Below are 24,293 nucleotides of genomic sequence, written 5' to 3'. Positions count from 1 at the left end.
AGGCTAAAATGTCGTTGCATCTCACATGCATAAGCTGTGTTGAGCAACCTTGTGTCCAAGGAAGCTCACGCTTCAAGCACATGGCAAAACATTTCCATAGATTGAATGTGTATGTAAGATGAATAACGTTCCCCATCACTGTTTTTCCTTGCTAACTTTTTGAGTATGTGATGGGAGAATTATGAAGACTGGGCTCACTGCTCACTTTCTCTAAATGCAGGGCACTTTCTAGTATCTGCTTGTGGAACATTGCTTATGGGTAGTTTGACATTCCTTGGAAAACAAATCCAATCAAAACAGCTATGAATAATAACATGATGAATAAAAGTTACAGATTCTCTTGGAGATGAGATGTTTACGTACTTACCATACACGTTGTACCCAGATGTAATTTAAATCGCCTTGTCATAATGGGTTATTTCATTCTTTGCTTACATCATAAAATGCATTTTTCTTGCCTGTTTTGTACTTCCATTCCTATCTGTCCTTCAGGTAAGAAGGCACCAAAACAGTATTGAGAAATGGGGAAAAAATGAGCAAATACTCATGGTAAACTTATTTTTAGGACAAAATAAATAATGTGACTCAAGCAGATTATTTGAATAAGACTGTTAGTTTTGATTGTCTGAATTTATGTACATGTGCTTGTAAAGTTATTTGTCACTGCTTCTCAGAGGATGGTTGTCTTGTCATAGATGAGGTCAGTTAAACGGCTATAATAGTTCTCCTTTCACATGTCAATATGGAAGAAAATGAGTTAGTTTAACTGCTGAAGTTGATTAAGAGGGCCTTAAACAAGCCTTAACACCTGTCTTACACAGAAAACTCTTCAAAAACAATGTAAAAGATACTAGCTGTTCTGCACTGATAGTCCATGCAGGTTTCTTTTAGTTTATGATGAGAGAGCACCTTTTAGGTCCTACCTGAGTTGTTTCTGTAAGTGATACTACTACAGTATGTCTACAAATGAGTCTGTTAGGGCTTACAGGTACAAGAAAACAGCCAGTTAATGGATTCCCTACCCATTTACAACTTCTACATGCTATAATCTGGATTAATTCTAGGGCAGAGAAAACAAAACCTTTTCAGGTTAATGGGAAAGTTAATTTCTGTAAGGAAAGGGAAGGATTGCAGGTGGAGACTTGCTACCTGAACAGTATGTCAAGCAGCGGAGACGGCTGCAAGAGCAGCTTGTGACAGGTTGCCCCATCCAAGACTCTGGTTGTGATTCTTTTTTTCTTTCCCCTCGCCCCATTTGGAAACTTCTTAGTCACCTAGTAGGAAAGGAGAAAAAAAATTGATGAAAATATTTAATAGGATGCAAAGGCCTACCAAGTGCTTGCTTCATCTTACTTCATGGCTGGATTCATCTTGTTGCAGATGGACAGAAGCAGGAGTCCAGCTCCTGCCATACCCAGTAATCCAGACACTCTGGGGCAGTGTTATAAAGCAGAAATATCACGCAAGCCATACAAAAAGTAATAAATTATACCTCTGTAAGTGTTGGATTGTTTGCTGGTTTCAGTTTAGGAGTGGTTAAATGACAAGATTCCCAAAAGCAGTGGGTGGTACAGTCTCCAGATAACAACATGGCCTGGAATCTCTAACATCAAAACGGAATACTATAAAGTTACCGTTCTGCTGCAGTATTTTAATATTGCATCATACTTTGCTGCTTCTGAGGGCTTAGTTGTGATAATTCTTCTATAAGAGGAACAAATTCCTTTAGATCTGCCATACTGTTAAGGTCATTTAAGTTCTCATGAAATTCAAGTTTGTTTTCAAACTCTTCTAAACTTAGATACAAAGATTATAAAATTGAGAGAAGTGCTTCTGTTCATTGGATACTCTTTATAAATGTGTTACTAGGACTATCATCATGAAAATACCTATTTCTATGCAAACTAAAATTCTGCTGTAATTTTGTATCATTTGGATCACTGAAATACAAGATACACAAAAAAAAGAACTCAAGTACTTTGTTACATTTCCTTAAATATTGAATCAGTTAAATAATCTAAATCTTTCAGAGAATTAAATGTAAATGTTTGAATTTTCGTAACAGCTGGAGAGTCATCTTGGGCTGACAGTGCGTATGTATATCATCTTCAATGTTTAACTGAAGCACCGATACGAATCAATAGGGAAATGTACACTTGTAAATCTAGAGCTGAAGGTTCAATTGTGAACAAATTGCAGTGCTGTCTTTGAAGACGTTCATGGGAATCGTAATTCTTATTCTTTCTGTTGGAACGAGTTAAGGCCCTTATATCTGACACTTGGTATTTATCCCTGTGGTTCCCCTGTTCCTTCTCTGAATTAAAATTTTCTTCTATTTCTTGCAGAGGCAGGGGTCCTAAGGAGAAGCTGATACTGTTATTTATTGTGCAAAGGCAGCAGTAGTGTGATCCAAGAGTGCTGGCTCTTCATCTTGGCTTTGCAGTCATAATGCCCTTTCAGTGCTATATGCTATGCAATTTACTAACCTTTCCAACCTCTATTTTAAAGATCTCCTCAAGAATACATTTTCAGTATAAGGAATCACAGTGACCTCTTACCACATGAGCTTTCCTTGCCACCCAAGCACCCGGGGGGAAGAATACTAGAATGCTGCTGTTTTCCATATGGACCTCCTACCAAAACGTGATAGGAGACGTTTTGCGTTTGTTTTCATGTCTTCCTCCTCTTTCCCCTGCTCAAATCCAGGCGTTCCTGTTCACGTCTTCCTCAGCCCTGCTGCATTGGCTCTGCACCGCTGCCACCTGGTGGGAGACAAAAGGGAAAACGGAGAGGAAAAAATGAGCCAGACTTGCTCTGTTTCAAAAGCAACTTCTGGTGATACCATAGTCTGCAACAACCAAAGCACTTGATTGCCCGTTGGAAATAGTATATGACCGTCTAGTTGGGTGTGACAGGAAAGACCACGTCTGATACAGACAATGTTTGAGATAAATTGATGAACTATATTGAGCACCTCTAAGGGCTTGTTTACAGAAGCACGTAACTTAGCTCATTTAGGCAGTATTTTACGATCAGGGTAGTGCAGCAACAGTTAATGTTTGTATGTTGCTCCTGTTGGTGAAAAAATCTTAATAGAAGTAGTTTCAAAAGTCTGTCACAATGCTGTGTGCAGATTTTTCCCTTCAAAAATTACTTGCCAAATACAAGTTCTGTAGCGGAACTGAGCAATTGAATGCTTGTAGTAGGTATTTTTTGTTCTTGTGTAGTTTATTTTAGTGTCATGTTACTAATGTTTAATTGCCTGCAATTAAATGATTCTCTAATTTGATATGATTAAAATTCTACGAGTGGCCCTAGCATATGTTCTATTATTACTACATACGTCTGTAAAATAAAGCAAACACTTGATCCTTGATTGTATGATTGCTTTTTCTTAACTTGGATACCTGAACCCTTTGTCCCAATTATTTACAGAAGTGCTCAAATTTTATATTATTTTAAAAAGAGAGTTTGCGGTATTTAGTTTAATTGCCTACTGCTCCAACGGAGCTCAATCCCTCAGTGCTTATCACAGCTTCCGTCTTGGAAACAAAACAAAATGCTTTGTTGAACAGAGGTTACTAAGGTGGTGCAAGCATAATGCTCTGAAACTGCAGAATGCCTTACCGTTACTTGCTGTTGCTGGGCCCGTCCCTTGTTACCTGGGATCTGAGGGACTTTTCCATCTCTTCCCTCCCTCATCCAGGAACAATGATCTTGTGTTTTTCTATACAAATTCCACCTTTCTATGCTTTGTGTACATGCCAAAATCTGAGATGCACCATTCTGTATATGATTTAAGTTCTCCATGTCTCCGGTAATTTACCCTCAGGGTAAATCAGTTCATCTCTGAAGACTAGGGAATGTATTTAAAATGCATCAATAGTCACATCTCTGCAGACCTGCAGACTGTGCGGCTTAGTACGGAGAATACTGGACATCAGGCAGATTTCTGCTGTGTTACTGGTGGCAGCTGCTCTATACTGGTGGGGACAGTGACTTACACCATAATAGCTAGAATGCGTTGCTTGGGTCATGTATAGTACAGTATCAGAATATTTAGGGTTTTTTTTTAGGTAAGAACTTGGTTAAAATTAGAGTTTGTCTTCATATATACATATATCCTTTGCTTTGAATCTCATGCTCTTGTTAGGCTCTACTATCCATAGGATTATCATGTTTCAGAAATGCAGAGCAGATTACTTTCATAATGCTGTTAGTTGCATAGTAGAAAACATAGAAAGGTTTATCATATTTTAAGACTTCAAAAATGTTTTGTTCAGGTTGGTGTGACTTCCACAAATGGAGACTTGAAAGGATTTATAGATCAGAACCAGAGTCCAACAAAAGGTAAGAGAATTCTATTTGTATACATAGAAAAGAAGAATATATTAAGACTTATTTCTCTCTTATGTTTACTAAATCAATATTATTGCTGATTTCACTGCATATGGTTGGTTCAGTTTTGGGAGACTCAGAATTTAAATGTTCAAAATGTATTTCATTCATCCACACTAGTAGATGTTCTATTACTGACGTGCAAGTGTCAGTAACAAAGATTGGAAGATCTTCAGGGTTTCAGAGGGGAAAAGAATGTGTAGTAAAAATAGAGGATAAAATAAGCCCTTTTTTTTCTTTCCTTGATGGTGAATAATGTGCTGAATTTCCTGATTTCCACTCCACCATTAAAGGGCCCAGACTCTGTAGTAGTCCAAATGGGAGAGAAGGTTAAGCATGACTTCATGGTCAGTGATCTCATGTGGTACTTTTATAACCGTTCTGGACAATTTACAATAATTGTATTTTGTCCTATCCTGTTTCATCTTAGCATTTTTAGTTTAATCACTGTTGACTCTAAAACAGTGTGTTGGCAGTCAGAACAGCTATAGGATTCCAGTAAAAGAAAAATGCAATCCCTTACCAGTACTCAGGAAATGCTTCGATCAACCTTTCTAAGTAAATACTGATCTGCTGTTATCCACTGCAATAAACAAATGCATGTACTATCTGGAAGAACAATTTTTGCGCAGTTTAGGTGCATCAGACTTCAAAGTCTGAAAAAATGAAAGAGTCTAAACAGAAAATGTCTAGAGCTACAGTACCTTCCTAGTTTTCTAAACTATGCAGAACATTACAGGCTCATTTTAGGCCTTTGAGAATTTATTGCGCACTGGTGAGATAATTGCCCTTTGTGTTTCATTATTTTGTGATTATTGTGTCATGATACTAGGGAAAAAGACTAAAATAAGTGCAACATTTTCAAATAATTTATTTGTTCAGAGAATAACTGAATTGAATAACTTTATAAAGTATGGGACATTAGTGTTAGTAGTAACATCTCAGTGATCCTTATCCCAGTCTTTATTAGATTTTGCTTCTGGGATGATGGATGTATGATTTACCTCCATTCTTCTATATTTTCTAAAATGTTATGCTCTAATGATATTCTTTTTTTTTAACCTTGAGGTATAATTAAAAATCACTGACATCTCCATTGAGATCTAACATCTTGTTCACGCTGGCTTATTCTTCTTGGAGAATCAAATATTCCAGGAAAGCTGGAAAAACTTGCATGCCAGTATCTAAGCTGTCTCTTACTTTCAATCTGAAGTATCCTTTACTTGCTACTTCTGGCATGTCCATTGTTGAACTCTGGACATTAAGGAGGGGGGGAGAAACTCCAAACAGGCATTCAGATCCACCATCTCTTAACAGTGCTTTGTGAACTTCCTAATGAATACAGTTTTTATTGTTTTATCCATTATTCAAGTTAACTCATTTGCTACAGTAAAAATAAAGGCAATTTATTTCTACATATCTGTTCATAATGTGCCTTAGACTGAAGCATGATGGATTTATGACACGTTCAAGAGCAAAAGAGAGAGGCCATTTGCTCAAATAAGGATCTTCTTGAAAACATCAGATTTCAAGTGCTAGAAATATTTGTTTAGAAAAGTTGCATTTAATTTTTTTTTCTTTCTAAAAAGATAATTATTTGTGGTCTGTGTTTATGTTATTTGCCTCTAGCACAAACATACTAATTTTACTGTACCAATATTGCATTAAAGGAACACTTCAGATTCCAGTGCTGAGCCATGCAATTCCTTGCAAATTTTATTTGTCTTCCTTTTTTTAATGAACTCTGATCTTTTACTATACTATGAAATCTATTGTGTAATCCTGGTTTTACTGGGTTTAATTTTGAAAAATGCTGGACTGTTCTAGGTAAACCCACTGCTCTGCCACTTTGCCTGATAACAGTAGACTGCAGCCTGGATCTTTGCGGATGCCGTTTCAAACTGCAGGAGAATGTCTTGAAACACCAAATCAGCTGTACCAAATCTTTCTCTACTCATATAGCTGTAGTCTCATTCTGTAGCATTAGCACCACTAGATATAGTTACGTAGGGGAAATTTTCTGGCATAGTTATATAGGGGAAATTTTCTGTCTTTTTCACACAAAAATGCATAATCAAAATAGCTAATCACTTGACCCTTGTGCTCTAAAATAACTTTCTCTGCTTTTTTCCATTCACAGGCTTAACTTTCAAAATCTCTTTTCTCCCCGAGTTTTGCCCCTGAACCATCTGAAGCAGTTACTCTGTTGCTGCTCCGTTTCACTGTGTGTTTGATCAGGCTTCATTTATTTTTCCCACCATGACATGTAGTGTCCATGCACAACCTCTGGGTATTTTCCAGGTTTATTTTGCTTCAGGAGAAGTTAATGCTCACAGAGTGCTTAGGTATTGCAATCTAATCTGTTAGTCTTAAACTACTGGTGTGTCATTTCTGCTGATTTTTAAATCTGAATTACTATTCCTAAATAGGTTGACAGGTTGTTTGGCTTATTTGGGGGTTCAGTTTTCTTATTACTGGCTTGTTTCCTGTGCTTGTTAGTGAATACTGTGGTCTTCTTACTATAGGTTTTTTTGATTCAGGCTTCTTAGAATACTTTCAGTATTTTCTTATTCTTTATATAGATGATGTCTGGGAAAAAGAAGCATTTCTAGTACCTGGTGTATCTAAATGCAATACAGATTTACTAAGGAATTTGATGTTTTAAATGTGATGATTGCAGAATCAAAGCACATACATCCAAATTTGTAATCGTCATAAAAAGAGTTACTGCCAAATTCTGAAGGGAACTAGACTTTTCTTTCTAGGTATGCCTAGAAGAAATACCACAGTGCTCAGCAGAGCATTAACTCAGAATGTTGTTCACTTTGTTTAGTGAACAATTCCCGTTCAACAGACAATTTACTTTCCTACATTTGTCTTTAACTTGGAGACGACAAGCTCTTTTGGCTAAAGGATCTCCATTTGGAGCTAGTTTCCTCTGCTTGAAATGAATACTCACTGGATCTGAGAGGGAATGCCACATGCGGATGGCTCTTGACTAATGGCCAGGGTACTTGCCTAATGCCAGGGACCGCTTGTTGCAAGGACAGTCATTGGGTAAAATATTTTAAGTAGTCTACACAGCACAGGCTGGATATCTCCTTCCTGAAAGTCGTTTTCATTCACGTTTTCACTCAGTCTTTGACGTGGTAGATTCTTATTGTTACAGTCAAAATTGTTCAGCTATGGCAAGCTGGGCTGACTATGCTTCATTTCCTTACGTGAAAGTACCTGGCAGACGAGTGATTAAAATTATTCCTGTAGGAGACTGGAATTTTAATTCTACCAGACAGAAAAAATTGGCCCTGGTTCTCATTCTGTAGTGAATGAATACTCTTGGGTTACTGAATGCAAAAGGGATGCTTTCTCTCATGTTTTGGAGAACAGATATGATTGTTGCTGTTCTTAGCCTTGGGGATAGATCTGTACGTATGTGTTAGGTATTCTTCTAGTGTTTTGTCATGGATTGTGCCCGTTGGGAGAAACTGCTGGTATGCTCCATGCTAACAAGACTGACACACTCCTGGGTGCCTAATAAAGTTAATTGACAACAACTAAGGTGCTCCATTATTTAGGCAAAATCCTGGTTTAAGTGGCAAGATGTCTTTGTGGAGTTCGCCCATTCTATTAAAATTATTAAGAATAATAGTTCAAGTTAGCTCTTAAACAGGTATAATTAGGTTTGTGAATGAGTTGGATAGTGACAGTTCAGTTGTGGTTTTGAGGTGATTGTTTCAAGCTGTGAATGAATTAAATCCAACATACTGTAGAGTTCATGTTGAAAAGTTGCATGTGTAACCAGGAGAAGTTAAAATTTAATCTGTTTGGGAGATATTCCCAGTCAATAAATTAAATACTTGCAGTTTTGTAATCCTGTTCATATATATTATAAAAATGGAAAATCAAATCTTTTCCCGCTGATTCCAAGCAGAGGGCATGTCTGTATTACCACTTGGTCGCTTGTCCCATAAAGCCACTTCGCCTGCCCTCTGTGCATCCACGTGGATGTCCGCGGCTTTGAGGGCTCCATTCTAGTTTAAGGAGTAGTCCCAAGGCTGCCTGATCTGCTGAGCATTGGAGTTGCCTAGGTATGAAACCCTGTAATAAAATCAAGGTTTGCAATCAGATATTACTTGCAAAATCATTTTAGTAGTCAAAGAAGCTGCTGCATCTCAGCTGTAAATTCAATGAGATGTGGTGCCGTCAGGTGAGCACTCGAATTCAACACACCTGGAATGAGTTAATGTTACCTTCTGCAGTGACAGGTAAAGGGACAGCGTGTCCTGAAGATTCCTTTGAACAAAACAAGATATGCCGAGAACTCCAAATTTGAAAGCAACCGCAGATGTAAAAGGTTTCTGCTTGATCTGTGCAGTTCTGCAGAACAAGCCGGGGTGTGGTGGGCCGGGGCCGAGGCGCCGTGGCTGCCCGCCCACCAAGGGACCGCCCAGCCGCCGGTCGCTACAGCTGCTGCTCTGGCAGAGTGCCCTGCCCCCGGCACAGGGCAGCGTTGGCGGCCGTGGGGGTCTGTGGCTTTGCTCTGCTCCCACGGGTACGGGCGTTTCGTGCCTTCAGCAGAATCTCTTTCAACTCCGTCCGTTTCCAGGCGCTGCTGCCTTGGCCGTGCTGCAGCGCGGGACTGGCTGAACTAACCCGGTCCGTTTGAATTGAGTAGTCTCAGCGTGAGTGACAGCGTCTGCAGCCGCACGGGTGAAGGAAGAGCCGGGGCTGCGCCGCACCTCCTGCCGGCGCGGCTCCTGCCCCGGGCCCTGCCGCCCCCCGCGGGGGCCGCCACGTGCTTCGCGTGCGCTTGCTCGGCGCGCGATTGCTCCCGCCTGCCCCGCCGCGCCGCGCCGTGCCCCCGGGTAACAAAGGCGCGCGCGGGCGGGGGCCGCCACCGCCTGCAGCCCGGGGAGCGGGCCCGGCCGGGCCCCGCACTGCCGAGGGCCGCGCTCGCTGCCTGCCTGGTTTAAACTTAACGCGGAGGCACCTGGCGGGGGGGCGGCGGTGCTTGTGCTTCGAAGAAGCGCGGCAGTGCGCGGTACCGCCCGGCGCCGCCGCCGCCTGGGGAGGGGGGAAAGCGCAGAAGGCGAGCTCCTGACTGAAGGCGGGTGGCAGGAGCAGAGTTTGTACAGTGTTGCAGGAAAGGTGCACTTGAAACGCCCAGACTGCGTGTGGTACGGCAGAGGGTGTGCTGCCATCCAGGGGGACCTCCAGGCTGGAGAAATTCATGGCGGGGGGGAAGGGCCCCTGCACCAGCACAGGCTGGGGCCGGCCGGCTGGGCGGCAGCTCTGCAGAAACGGGCCTGGGTGGGGAGCAAGCTGACCATGAGCCAGCAGTGGGCCCTTGCCAGGAGGAAGGCTGACGGTATCCTGGGCTGCGTGGGGAGGAGCACTGTTGACCCTTCCCCTCCACTCAGGCCTGGTGAGGCCACTCCTGGAGTACTGGGTCCAGTTATGGGGCTCCCCAGTGAAAGAGAGAGGCAGACATAGTGGGGAGAGTCCAAGGGCCATTCAGATCATGAAGGGACCAGAACATCTCTCACAGGAGGAAAGGCTGAGAGAGCTGGGACTGTAGTCTGGAGAAGAGAAGGCTCGGGGAGGAACTTACCACTGTATACAAATACCTGAAGGGAGGGTGGGTAGAGGATGGAGCCAGGGTCTTTTCAGTGGTGTCCAGTGACAGGACCAGAGGCATGGGCACAGACCGAAACACAGGAGGTTTTCTCTGGACGTCAGGAAACACTTTTTTTACTGTGAGGGTGACTGACCACTGGCACAGGCTGCCCAGGGAGGTTGTGGCATCTCCATCCTTGGAGATATTCAGAAGCCATCTGGACATGGTCCTGGGCAGCCTGCTCTGGCTGACCCTGCTTGAGCAGGAGGCTTGGACAAGATGACCTCCGGAGGTCCCTCCCAGCTGTTCTGTGATTCTGTGTGCAGATTCTTGTAACTTTGCTGGTTAAGTACATATTTTACCAAGAATAGTTAGTTTAGGTTTTTGGGGCGGATGGGGGTTTAGATATGAGTTAATGGTTTTCATAAACTTGAGAAGTCGGGGTTTGATCAGAATTATTACAGTTACAACAAAAACAATAGTAAAATCAGTAGAAATTATCAGGAAGGCTTCGTTTTGGCAAAAAAAATTCTTACCAGACTTAGAGCTGGAAAATTCCCAATGAGAAAAAAACAGGTTGTCTCCTGTAACAAGGTTGTTTCATTCAAAACTAATAGCTGCTGGTAGGAATGAAGAGGTAATACATATGATATAAACGGAAAAAAGTCTAGTAAGGATTAATTTGTATTTGTCAGGTTGCTTTTTAATTATACTTTTTCCAAGGTCTTGTTTTGACATGCTTTTAGCTTATTTTAAAAGTACTGGGTGTACATGACCTGCAAGTAAGGGATATTCCCAAAAGTAAATCAGATCAATTAAATACACAGAGAAGTCACGTGGAGCACAAGCTTAATTTTCAATAGATAATGACCTGAAAATTTAAAGAATTCTAAATTTGTAAGTGCCTGTAAAAAAAATCATACAAGTTAGTGAAACCATATTTTGTTATCTTTCATGGGGAATACTCTTGCACATTAAAAATTAGTTTATTTCACAGGTTAACTGTTCTGTTTGCCTCCTAAACAAAACCTATTGGCTGACCCAGTGTATCTGTATCCGAGTGAAGACACTGGGTACTGATCCGCTTTTGTCTAGGAACAGTGAGTTGACAGTTATTACTTAATAGGGTGTGGAAGAAAGAAGCAACAGTTTTCAACTGGTTGACTATGAGTGACAGATTTGATTCTCATCTTAAAATGTATAATATAGACTAACACAATAGTTTCGGTGAATCGTACTGTCCTTAGTTAATACTTTTTTGTTACTATATTCTTAAATTCTATGAATTTACATGGTGTTCTCTGTCTATTGCTGTGGAGGGAAAAGGGAGTCCAGCTCTAGACCACCAGTCTTGCAACAGGCTCCATGAGGGAGGATCCCTTAATCAGATCAAATTGCAATCCAGGTTGCTTTGCGTGAGAATCTTAACTTTTAATACAACTTCAGAATGAACTTTGTTTCAATATGTCTTTTTTTATGCAGTACCTAATTTTTACTAAGTCCTGATAGGGCTGGCGTTCTAGAAACTTCTCAATGGATAGAACTGCCATATGCCTATGCTACTGTAATGGAAGCAGTAAAGCAGGTGTCTCTCTCTCCTTTCTTTCTTTTTTTAAATTTAACATATTTACCATTTTCTGCCTTTCCTTGTAACCTTTTTCTTGCTTTGATAGACATCTTCCCTGGCAACAGTGCCACTTAAGTTGACTTTAGTCACCTCACAGTTGCTTTTGAACATTTTCCTTTGCTTAGTGCCAGCATAGCTCTGTAGGTGGGTGAGCAGTTCACTGGACCCGGGAACAGATTCAGCTGAAAATACCCATTGTTCCCCCTTGCCAAAGGAAGGAAACTTAGCTGCATAGCCCTAACCGTTGCTGTGCTGGCTTGTGGGCAGGAATGAGCACTGGTGATGAGGTCTGCATAAACAAATTTTAGTGGCAGTGTGCTGGGTATCTGACCAGGGCCACAGGGGGTTCCAGCTTGAGACCTGAAGAGTTCTTGGAGTTCATTGTGTGCTTGAAGAGATCTGCTAAAATGACCGAGACAACAGAATCGGTTATCAATAAGCTTACACTTGGTACTTTGAGATTCATGCAACTGTTAATTCCTATAAATTTGTCTCAAATTGAACAGTAGAAGACTGAAAATGTACTGGTCAGTGTAAGCCTGAAGTACACTGAAATATCATCTGCCCCATTTTGTTTTTTCTTTTTTACAGATCTCTTTGATTTCGTATATTTCTAGATATGTATGTGCTTCTACAGACTATGGAATTTTTAAAGTTATGTTTATAGCCTAGTAAGTTTCTGCAATAAACAAATGAAGAAATGTACCAAGAAAATATATGCATACTAATAGCATGTTAATAATTCAGTTTTTCTATATGCTCTTATAATACTGGAGATCAATTTATATTTTAGTGTAATAGAGGAGCCTGAGGACACATCACATATGTCATTGCAAAATATCCTAATGGACTTCTGATACTTCACATCTCTGAACTGTGGCGTTTTTTGCCATTACCGTCAAGCCATAGGCTGTATTATTTAAATGGCTGTTCATTAATACACCTTAAAAATGTGGACGTTTGTTTCAGAGCTCTGAATATGAAATCCAAATTGCCAACACTACCCTAGTGTTTTGTCTAAAAATTCAAAGACTTTTTTTGTTGACGTATGCATTGTGTGTGACCCCAGCTGGATCTGTGCTTCCCATCAGCTATGGTTTCCTTCAAACTGGCTGTGACAGATTGTATAGATTCTCCGATTGACATTGTTTCTGATTATCTTTGCAGCTAAGCTGCAGACCTAACAGATTTAGTTATACAGGAAAAAATCACTAAAACCTCTGTAGCTTCATATTTGTATAGGAGTCCATGTTGTTTGTGTGAAGTTAAGCCATTTAGGATACCACATAAGAATTTAAAGTTAGTCTTGTGGGATGGTTAGTTAGTGTGTTCATGTGAGCATACGTGTATGTAAACATGAATAACTTTGTTCTGTGACTGCTTAAAGCTGAAGATCATTTAAATTGAATTTTTCTTTGTGTGTGCAAGTAAAAATATTTCACAAATGCCAGGAAGAATAATAGTTACGTAGTGATCGTGTTTTTCTAAATATGAAAGAATAGCAACACTGTTTTTTCTCCATGAGGAACAACAATAGTGGTGACTGTGGGATGGAAAAATAATTTATGTAGAAGCAAAGTGCTTTTGTTCTAAGAGAAACATACATATGTCCACTGACAGATTTTTATTTTGAATTTGCATCAGTGACGAGCATGCTCAGTTTGTGGTGGGTGTTATATATATTGCAGTTAAAGCCTCTCTATGAGAGTTTTAAGTGGGTTTCTTTCCCATGTGCTTGGTTTTCCATAGGTAAAATGGGAATAATGACACTGACCTCCTTTGTGCTTCGAAAGTACTGCTGAGAAACGTTATATAAGAATTGAGTATTATTATACAAATCATTCTAGTTTGATCCATCTCTGCTGACCTTTTTCATCCGTGCAGTAAGATTACCGTGACTAGGAGGCTGATGGGTCTCATTGTGTTCAGCTTACCACTGTACGCACTGCTGTTTTTCAGTGGATCGTAAATCAGTGTAATCTTTTTTGTCCCCAAATGATGGGTGTTATTAAGACTTGGCATTTATTTGGAATTTGATCATGTTTAAAGCCTTTACAATTGCTATGTGATAAAGTATATATCATTAGTTTGGTGATATTTCTGCTTTAAGTTGAATACAGAAATCTGTTGAATATTTTTTAGAAGTCTGTTGAATATTTTTTAGATGATCTACAAACAGTGTGACATCTACTTCCTCCTATTTTTTCTATGCTGTTTTATAAATAAGACTTGAAGAGATTGTTGCTGTTGATGCTTGCTGTTTTGTAATACTACCTTGCCTTAAAACTTTGGAAATTACCAGCTCTTCAGCAAACAGAGGTGCACTAACCTCGAAAATTTGGTGTAGAATACAGCTAGTCATCTTAGCAAGCGCCTGCTCTCAGAGCTGGTTGTACTCGTGTTGGCAGTTTCAGTTTGTGGTGATGATTTTATTGCGCTGGGACTGGTCCTGGCCAGCTCCAGGTCTTCCAGTGGCAGCTGTGTCCCACGGACCCGGGCTGCCGCTGCGCAAGGGGCGCGGGCAGGACGGGATGCTATTGGAAGTTGGATTTCTCTTTGTTCAGAGGAGAGTAGTGACACTGGTGATATTGACTGCAAAATCTGTCTCTTCAGGTTGGGGTGCTGATGTGATCTGTTTGGAAACGCACTAACTTTTTGCAGTGACTAACTGAACCAACTATCATGTTTGCTGTGAAGAGGGATGGGAAGGTGGTGTTACACCATTAAATATTTGGAGCAGTTGAGGTCACATGAGTTTCTGGATTATGACACTTATTTTTGAAAAAAAAAAACAGGAGGGAGGGAATATTTTATTCGTAAGTGGTAAAGCTTTTTTGCTTACCATTTTTTCAGCTGCTGACAAACACACAGAATGACCTCTTACTGTGAAAAACTTGGTTGCTCTTTCCTTCTGTCTGTGGCGGATGAGAGAGACCTCACTCATAAAAAGAAACTGGTCCCTTTCCATCCTATGTGTATTCAGAAGTCTACACATTCACATATTTATATTTACCCATACAGAAATTTAAAAGGAAGGACAAGGGCAGGGAGACATTTCTTTGAAAACTTGATTAACTCTTAAGATCATTTTGATGCTGCTGCTGCCAAATGGGGGATTTGTGTAGGGATTAGAAGATGAAGATCTTTCTTACTGACACTAATTCTAGCAAAAAAGACTTTTAAACGTATGTCATATGTAAGCGACTGTCTTTTTAAAATCAAGATCAAGTAATTTGAACAATCCTTGTATTTACTAAAGTTGCCCTAATGGTGTCCATATACATTTATCTAGGTAGCCTTGTAAATGAAGGCAGGGTGCAGCAGTAGCTCTTAATTAGTGTTTTTTCCAGGGCTGCTACAGTAAATCTGGTGGTTGTGTGTGGCTTTAGCTATGGGTATTGTATTTTTAGTTTTCAGAGAGTCTGCATGTGCGTGCGAGGGGAGGCACATACGTGTGTATATGTGTATACACACACATACATATGTTAAAAACTATTGCCAGTGCAAATAGATTACAATCTACATACCACATTTTGAGAAGGAAACAAACTGTGTGCACGGCGATTGATGTGGGACAGCGGGTGGATGTGTACATTTAACTGTACACCAGCAGTGCTACTTTTATGGTACAGTAAGTCTGACACATCTCAATCTTACATTGTGAAAGGTGACGTTACAGTGCTTCTTGCAGGCCAGGAAGTGTCGCTGGAGACGACTCTGTGATGTAGCCCTGTGGTAAGAGAACTGTAAGCCAAATGCTGACATTTCAGAATTTTACTATGCTTTGCCATGTGACCTTATGTTGTTGGCACCAGAGAAAGTAATTTATTTCTTTTCCCTGGTAAGAAAAGGGACAAGGAGAAATAGCATGAGAGCTGACCTTGGAGAAAAAGGGGTTAAAAGTTTCAGCTGCAGCAGAAAAGAGGAAAATTTCTATAGCGGTACTGGGAAGTGACAAGCACGTCACTGATGACAACAGCCTGCAATGAGCAGGGAGACTAGGTTTTGATGAGAGTATGCTAGCACAGCTTAGCAAATCCTGGGCAAAATCCTGTAGCAAAAGTAAAACTGACAAGTAACTGGCTAGTGTGGAGAACTATTTTGAGCTCAAAATGGGAACACAGTGTATGTAAATCATTAATTACTGTTGTCTTGTGCACTCTGGCACTACCTCACAAAAGGTGTTTATAATAGAGCAAGGATTTACTGTGGGGTGGGTTTGGGAGTGTGTGGGGTTTGTAAGTTTTTTTTTTTTTTCCTGGATGAGGTAGGTGACTGAATAAATTATTCAATTTATTGAATAGAGAAGAAGCAAGCTTCTTCTGAAGATGTTCTCAGATACAGATCTGCCTTTTGGAAAACTAATATTAAATAGTAGTGTTACTCCAGATGCCAAAGGAATTTACACAGAACATTAGAACATCCTTTTTCAAATTGTAAATATTTCTATATCTCGCTTCATTTTTTATAAAGGTGAGACTTTGCGTATGTCTACGTCTCTTCTATTCTGTGGTGTGGCTACAGAAGATCCTTTTTTAAGTATTCTTTTTCTCTCAATTGTGTTGCTTCTGCTTTGTATTACAGAGAAGTTACACTGTTGAATTTATGATTTTCTAGTTACCTCATGGCAGAAGGTAGGTGTACTAAAATTTGGAAAAAAAAAAAAAGACCATGGTTCAGGACCAAGTGAGAAGAGAAAAGCGGGCAGTGGAGGAGAACAGGTTATCTGAGAAAAGACCAGGGAACAGAGATGCAAACACCACTGAGTCAGCTTGGGACCATCTGGGCTAAGCTGAATGTTGGCCAGCTCCTGTGGAAGGAGGAGGGCAGGGCCGGGCAGCGGTGAGGGCTGGTGTCTGCACTGTTCTGAAGGAACTTGTCACCTCAGATGCCTTCAGTTTCTGTCTGCTAGTGCCAGAGAGCATAAGTAGCTCTTCAGGAGCCAATCCTTGTCCTTATGGCTCATGACTCCAGCTAGACCCCAGCTGACTCTGTGGATTACGAGGCAGTGGCAGCTCTTCCTTGTACTTGATTCTGCCTCCAGACCCACCACTGTAATTCCCCATTTTGAATAAGGCTGTGCATAAGAATGGGGGGAGGTATTTGATCGATCAATTCCCAGTTCTCTTCCTTTGAAACTGCCCTTGTGACATCTGCTAAAAGGTCTGGAGGCTGTTATGTGAGGGTGTGTTTACAGTGTACGAGACAAAAAAGCTAACCTGATTCCAAAACTTCAAAATGATGTGAGAATTTGCCAAAGTGTAATTCATAGGTTACAAAGGAAGTAATTTAAAACTCTCTTTTTACTGCTCTTTTTAGGTAATATTTCAATAATCACATTACCAGTTTCCAGCACCAACTCCCCAACCAAGATTTTGCCAAAAACCTTAGGACCAATCAATGTGAATGTTGGACCCCAAATGGTAAGTTTTGCAACTCTGGTAATGCTAACTTGTGTAACTAGCTGCGTGACTTCCTGTTGATGTAATATGGAAACATGAAAAACAAAGATGTGGACAGTGCTAGGAACTTGCCACTTCCTGCCTCAGCTGCGAAGGCTGCTGAAGTGCCCCGCCTGATGGGAAGGTGATGACCTGTGGGTACAGCAGTCTTGGCATGCCAGGACTGCCGCGCCCAACAATGATCTTGTGTGACCTTAGGAGATACCTGTCTTCCTGGCTTTGCATGGAAATTGAAACAGCTTTTCCAGTTGACATTTTAACTACTACTCAAAAGTGTATTAAGAAAAAAAAATCTGATTAAGAATGTTAGTGATACTCTCTGAATATTTTTGAGTCATGTTCGCACCAGTAAATCTCCAGCATTGCCAAAGACTAAATGTCTCGGATGTGTCGCTAGAGATTTAACTTGTTGAAACTACACTTCTTAGAACTGTCTTTTCCTGCCAGTGATAACTATATATGAGAGTATATTGCTGTTTCAGGGATGTTGGATCTGGTTTTGAGAAAAATCTTCGGTTTTCTGGTGGCCAGAGAACTAAACAGGCAATACAGTGAACTGTTTCTAGTACTTGCCAAGCACTTAGCCTGAGAACAAGAAGCATTTAATGTGTTTTATAAATAATTGTGATGGGTCTTTTTCACATGAGAAGTTATTACTGTTCTTCAATGGCGTTTATCCCAGTTGGACAGACGGGCACAAGCATTACAGCCAGGCTCCCCAGGCTGCATCCTCCACTGTGTAGAGCTCTCCACCTGAAGGCTGTCTACCTGTGGCTAGAGAATAGTGTTCCTCAGTCCATCGGTACTGATGCAACTATTGCTAGAGCATGTGCCCTGTAGCATTTCACTGGAATAGTTCTGCTACGAAAGATTTATTTTGTGAGTGCAATAAATAATAGCCAAGAACAGGGGAGGGCAGTAAGTTAATGCAGTTCCTACTCTTACGAGTGACTTCTCAAGGCCCTGCTTTTCGTTGAAATGAACAGTTTAGGTTCTATAGCAGATAGAAAAGTTGCAAAAGCTACTGCATAGTGTGAGACACACATTCTCTTTTTTTTTTTTTAATTTTTTATTCTTACTTTATTTTTAAAATTTTCAATTATTTTATTTTATTTTATTCTGCTGCTTTGCAAGGATAGATCTATATTCAGAAAACATTTTCTTGTTAAATAGCCATTAACACAGGTCTCCTAAGATAGCCAGTGTACGGCTGTGTTGTGTCCCAGACGATTTAAAAGAGAACTTTCACAAATTCTCAATAGTGGGAATGTTAACACTCCTTTGGCATCTCATCTGCGTTAGCAAGATCCTGCTGCCGTGAGGGGTTTTCGGCTTTATTTAAGCGCTGTAGGTCACAGGCCTTGCGGCTGCTGCAGGCCCTTCACACAAGCACACAGCCCCCAGGGTCAGCCGGTGGGCTGTGGGCTGAACGGTGACTGTTGGTCTGCATCCCTTGGGGTACGGCTGTGCAAACGGTGAAAGCAGCACAATGTGCGGGCTGGAATCTTGCGTATGGGTGTTTGTTGCAATTTCTTCAAATTCAGTCTGTAGCTGTAAATTCAACAGCATAAGTATTATTGATAAAATGTTAGTGCTTAATGACAGGGATTTAACACATCCTACAGATGCTCTATTTGCTAAGTTAGGGTGAGGTTTTCTTTTTTATGTTATGCAGTCAATTTATGTGATTACTTCAGGCACACTGGAAAAATGTTTGCTGTTAAGATGGAATGAGTCCTCTGAAAATACTCAGTGTAGCATTTTTTGTGAAAGCAAACATTCATAGTAAATTTAAAAGTGACACTGAAATAACCCTGATTTGTCTACCTGTGACGTCGGTGTCCCTGCACCCAAGAACTCGCAGCTTTAGCAACAAGCTGCAGACCGGTGGATTTCCGTGCGTGTGCAGCTGCCGCCTCCAAGCGCCCACCGAGCAGGGCGCTCGCTGCCCCGGCGGGGAGGGGGCTGCGGGGCCGTGCCGCTGGCGTCCGTCTCCACGAGGTGGCACCAGGGGACAAGTTGATCGCGGAAACACCCCACCGTGGGTTTGCCACCTCGGTTTAGTATCGTGGTTGTCATAAGAAAGGTATGAGATGACTGCACATAAAATACTCTTTTATGACACACTTGATCTGTGATTTACAAGACGTCAGTAGAGCAATGTGAAACCTCAGAGAGGCTGGACTTTCGCATTCAGTATGCAAAATGCTTAAAATCTTTTCTCCCTGGCGTGTGTCTGCCATATGCTGACAGAACCGTATGCTTACTGCAAATAAACGTGATCTATAGCGTTGCAAGAAATTGATACAAAAGGTTACTGGATTGGATTGATGATTACCTGAAATACTGCGTTACTGATTCTCACTTACATACTGGTGTTACACCAGTGCTGAACTTAAGCAAGCTTTTAAAATTAATCATTCCTTCACAAAATGTCTCTGACTTTAAGCCAGTGTAGCAGTAAGTTGACAAAAGTTGATACCTTTCCTGTGCCTGCATGCAGTGTGTAAAGCAGCCAGCCAGGGATCTTTTGTTCTCCAGTATCAACCAGTAAATATCTGTACCTGTGTTTTGGTTTTCCTAAATTTCTGTTTTCACTTTTTTCTGTCAAGCTATCCACTTGCAAAAATAAGTAAGATAAATTTATGTCTTTAAGATAAAAAATACATATATGTAATCACGGTGTGGTGTCAGAAGGGATGTGAAGTAATGCTCAGTGAGCTAAGGAAATGGGAAATTCTTCAGATGATACCATTTTTTTTCTACTTGTTTAAACAATATTGATGGATACCAAACAAAGTATTTGCTGTATACTTACATGGGTGTTGGCTAAGTTAAGGAGTAAAGGAAACTACAAAGTTTAATACAGTAGGTAAAGTAAAATAAAGTTTAAAAAAGCAAAATAAGGTATATGAGTAAAAAGCATTGTCTAAGCAGCTTTGGCATGAATCTTACCATACAGGAATCAAAATAGTTTAACGTGTTTTATTTTAAAGATGAACTAATTAATACTGTTTCATTTTTAAATGCTATCTTCTGGTGACCTACTTTAAAGAATAAACTTAGATGTGATTTAAAAGTTGAGACCAGGTGTCTTAGTGTTAACAACCATCGTATATACAATTTCACCAGGTTTTAATAAATGTAAGTTCTATGTACACTGTACAGACGTTACATTTAATTCCATAGGTACAATATTGTATTATTAGCTTGCTGGAATGCCATGAGATCTTGTAAATGCTAGAAACTCCAGGGAATACTTTGCCTGCAGCTCAGATTGTCTTTGGTACCAAAGACAGACAATTGCAAGACACAAATCCATTGGAAAGGCAGCTTTATTGATTACAATGATCAAGACATTGCCTAGATGCACTCTCCAAGAAACAATTAGATCTATAGAGGTACAGATCCTATTTGCCATACCTAGTAACTATTTCTATTTGTCTAGATCTTGTCCATATGAATAATAGAGTAATATGGTACAATTAGTAGACAACTTAACAGCATTGTAACTACTTTCATGTATGAAGATCTGATGACATCTCTTCCATATACTTTGACTGCAGCTTGCATCTGGTACAGAATTATTATTTTTTTCTTGGTACCATGCTTAGTATGAATTTTGGGCTGTGATAACCTCTGTTTTCTTAAGAGAGCTGTGTTTTTAATTTCTAAATTTCATAGATCATAAGCACATCACAAAGACTGACCAATTCAGGGAGTGTTCTGATTGGGAGTCCATATAACCCAGCTCCAACAATGGTCACACAGACACACATAACAGAAGCTTCTGGCTGGGTCCCAGGGTAAGATTTTTGTTTTATTTAAAGATGTTTGAAGATCTGTTCTGATTTTTTCCTTTATTTATACTGTTGTATCTATATGTTGGCTTACGGCTTCTAGTTCTTGCACAACTAAAAGGAAGGAGTATGCTCTTTAGCCTATTATGCACTTTTGGTGTCTGCAGCATGTGAACATGGAAGTACAAGCACTGGTCACTTCACTGTCTGTTTTAATTTTGGTTTATGGCGGTGTCTGTTTCTTTGTGAAAATGGAGAGTCACAAATTCATGAGTCCTGTTAAAAGAAGCCTTTATTTTTTTCATAAGTTCATGGTATATCCAAGTAGTTTTGCTGTTGAGTGTATCAGTAGGTGCCAACAGGGGGAGAGACTGTCAAAAACATTTCAAGAGGTGTTTAAGAATAAAGCTCTAATGGAAAATTTTGAATGTGATCAGAATTGTATTTTTATTACTATTTTACAGTAGCAACACGTTTTCATGGAGTTCTGAGGTACTCCAGAGTAACATGACTATCTTTATCTCTTCTAAGGAAATCTGGTCTTTACAGTATTTCACGATTTTTTTTTTTTTTTAAATACCAGTACTGATGAGCTTATCTGTCTCAAGACAGATGACGTGTTTTGCCTCTGAAAATTAAAAAGTAATTTATTTCCATATCTGGGTTAATTTTTGTAAACAGGTGATGAATGTCAGTAGTACCTTTCCAGCTTTAGAGGTGGGAAAATGGAGCATCTAGGACATGGCAGAAATGAGAGTATAATATTTGTACCTTGACTTTCTTCATTCTGTGCTGTAAGCCAGGACTATCATAGGCTTGTACTTCCCAGTCGCTATATTCCCACCATAGAGTCAATAAACTGCATGCCTGGCTGAGCAGTTTTTAAGCTTGATTTTTTGCTATGTGTTTATCTCCTCAAACACCTTTTGAATCCACTTAGTTCTGATTTTATTTGAAAAAGGAGTTGTCAAAGATTACTTTGGTCTGCAAATTTTGTGAAATGCGGAGGCCAGGCAGAAGTTCTTCCAGTACCCAGAGGAGGCAAAAGCTACAGTGTCTGTTCACGGCTTGCTAAACCAGAGAATCAATGCCCATTAGCTTTCCTAAGCTTCATCCAAACCCAGGTGATGCAGGCGTGGTTGCAGTGCATCAACCACCACCACCAAGGAGAAGCACCATCCTTCTGTTTATATACTGTCAAAATCTAGACACAGTATTTCCAATGAGCCTGACTATTGTTTCGCCAATAAAAAGGAGCAAGATGTTCTCCAGACTAGCCGATCAATATTGATCACTGCAGAAGTCCATACGATAGGTCATATTTTCATCTGAAGAAGAGAGGTGAGGAAGGGTCTGCGGTATTGCCGAATCTAAGCAGTGAGCCCTTGCTGAAGACAGTTCCAGAGGATTGCAAGTCTAGACTTGTTGCTTTACCCATTGTTTACTCCTCTTCACAGACTCCAAATTGTTTCCAAAATCAAATGAGACAAGAACATAGTCATTCTCAGGGCTCCATACAACCTCCGTCAGCCTGGCTTACAGACCAGGGGACAGCCCTCCATTCAGTGCAATTCCAGCCCCCGCCCCAGCTCTGCTTCGTTCAGACCCCCGGTTGCGCAGCGTGAGCGGTCAAGCACCATGGACAGGGATTGCCAAAGACTAAAATCCCGCTGTTGCTGCCGAGGAAGACGTCTACTGATGGGTTCCGGATCGCACAACCAAATACATGCAGGCTTTCATGGCACAGATCTTCAAATCCATCATTTTTGTTCAGCTCCCTTCATAACATTGTCAGGTTTTTAGCTGCCTAAGTATCTGCTGTGAGCCCTGGTTTTGAAACTGCAGGGTAACAACGTGAAGTAATTTACCAATAGTTCTCAAGCAATATGCATTGTGTCATCAGCTGCAAGAATAAAAGACAAGTTTGGAATACAACTGCTGAATTCTGCTTGCTGTAACTAATAAACAGAATGATCAGGAAACAAGCAGTGATTGGTGACTGCTACTTCCCTGCAAAATTCCTGTCAACTGCTTCTTCAGAGTATTTCTCATCATCAGCTCTGTATGCATCAGCTCTAATATGAACATGTTTAGTGTTTTACATTTTTTGTTTGAAGATACCAAACATTCAATGTCCTGAAAATACAGGATATATCTTAGGTGCTGTTTAAAGGCATTTTTCTTCCACATGGAGGAATTTTAAATAGGAATTTTCAAAGGAGCCCAGCTTCTCCTTTTCGATGGGATTTGGTTACCTAGCTCACATCAGCACTTCCTATAGTTCCAGATGAAGCGACTTCCCTAAAATCATATGGGCAAAGCATAGTAAAATTGGGAATAGAACTTGTCTGGCAGTGAGCTCAGACAACCTCCAAAGTCCTAACCAACTTCTCTCAAATGTTGTCAAGCTCTGTGTGTGCTATTTTTCCCTTTCAGTAAACATGTAACAGCAAACATTAGTAGCCAGCTAGGCCCCAAATACATTGATTTTGTTGGTCTAAATATATGTTATTTTCACCTAAGTTTGAATTGTATTTTCTTAGGGACAGAAAGCGGACTCGAGAATTTATAGAATCAGATTTTTCAGAAAGGTGAGTATTACTGAACATATATTTATATTTTATGTTTATGGTCAGATCTGTTTTACTTCTTCAGATCTGCCCTTCAGAGAGATGGGTATCCAGTTCCCACTTTCAGCAGTTTTCACTCCTCCACGTAAAAGCTATGTTGTATGTTATTCCTTGTAGTTATAATTCATTACTCTTTGCTTTATCACTTCCTGATAAATACATTTGCTGTTACAGATGATACTGGGAGTTGTAAAAAACAAACACAACACACCTTCAGAAATAGGATTGTTCTAGTTTTCAGCAATGTGACAAATATACTTGTAAAGAGTTGATCTTTTCCTTTGCTTCTGAAACTTCTTTGAATGCTTTCAAGGTGGTTTTGTTTACTCAAATTGAGTAACTGCATAAGGATTAGGAGTGTTGAGTTTTTTAAAATCTTCTGGTGTTCCTTTCTACTCTTCCTTTTCTTCTGTCCTTCCTTCCAGTGTTCTGTTTTCTTAAATACATTCAAAATTTTGAAAAGCATTCTTGTATTTCAATGTTTTCCTTAGCTTGTTACTGTTGACAGACCTAGGCCTTTTTCTGTAAAATAAGAGATGTCCCTGAAACGTATTATCAAACCAACTTGTAAAACTGTAATTAAAAAAAAAAAAGCTGAGCTTTTTAAAGGCTTCTGTTGAAATATGCATCCAAATCTAGCTTGTGTGATAAAACCAATTGCTCCTCGTTTTTTTCCATTACCATTATCGAAGCTCTTGCTTTTCTGGAGGAAGAAAGTGAATGGAAAATAACCCTGACAGTTGCCAGTTATTAATTTGG

At 40.2% G+C, this 24,293-nt stretch overlaps 1 protein-coding gene across 3 annotated transcripts in view; it reads left to right on the top strand.

Moving 5' to 3' along the window:
* The window catches only part of TFDP2 (transcription factor Dp-2), a 65,163-nt gene that overhangs the window by 15,495 nt on the left and 25,375 nt on the right, over window positions 1–24,293 (top strand). For 2 of the 3 annotated variants that reach the window (XM_075158304.1, XM_075158303.1), the window contains exons 3-6: window positions 4,284–4,350; window positions 16,962–17,065; window positions 20,789–20,910; window positions 23,448–23,495. In XM_075158304.1, coding sequence (XP_075014405.1) covers window positions 4,284–4,350; window positions 16,962–17,065; window positions 20,789–20,910; window positions 23,448–23,495 — 341 coding nt within the window. Of the gene's footprint in view, window positions 1–4,283; window positions 4,351–11,229; window positions 11,431–16,961; window positions 17,066–20,788; window positions 20,911–23,447; window positions 23,496–24,293 lie in introns of those variants that run through there. The other variant, XM_075158305.1, reaches the window with a different exon arrangement.

This window comes from Calonectris borealis, chromosome 9, assembly GCF_964195595.1.
Source record: "Calonectris borealis chromosome 9, bCalBor7.hap1.2, whole genome shotgun sequence".
In the NCBI taxonomy this organism is placed as follows: domain Eukaryota; kingdom Metazoa; phylum Chordata; class Aves; order Procellariiformes; family Procellariidae; genus Calonectris; species Calonectris borealis.
Note: the sequence above shows the minus strand (reverse complement) of the source record. Positions and strands in the feature narration are given on the sequence as shown.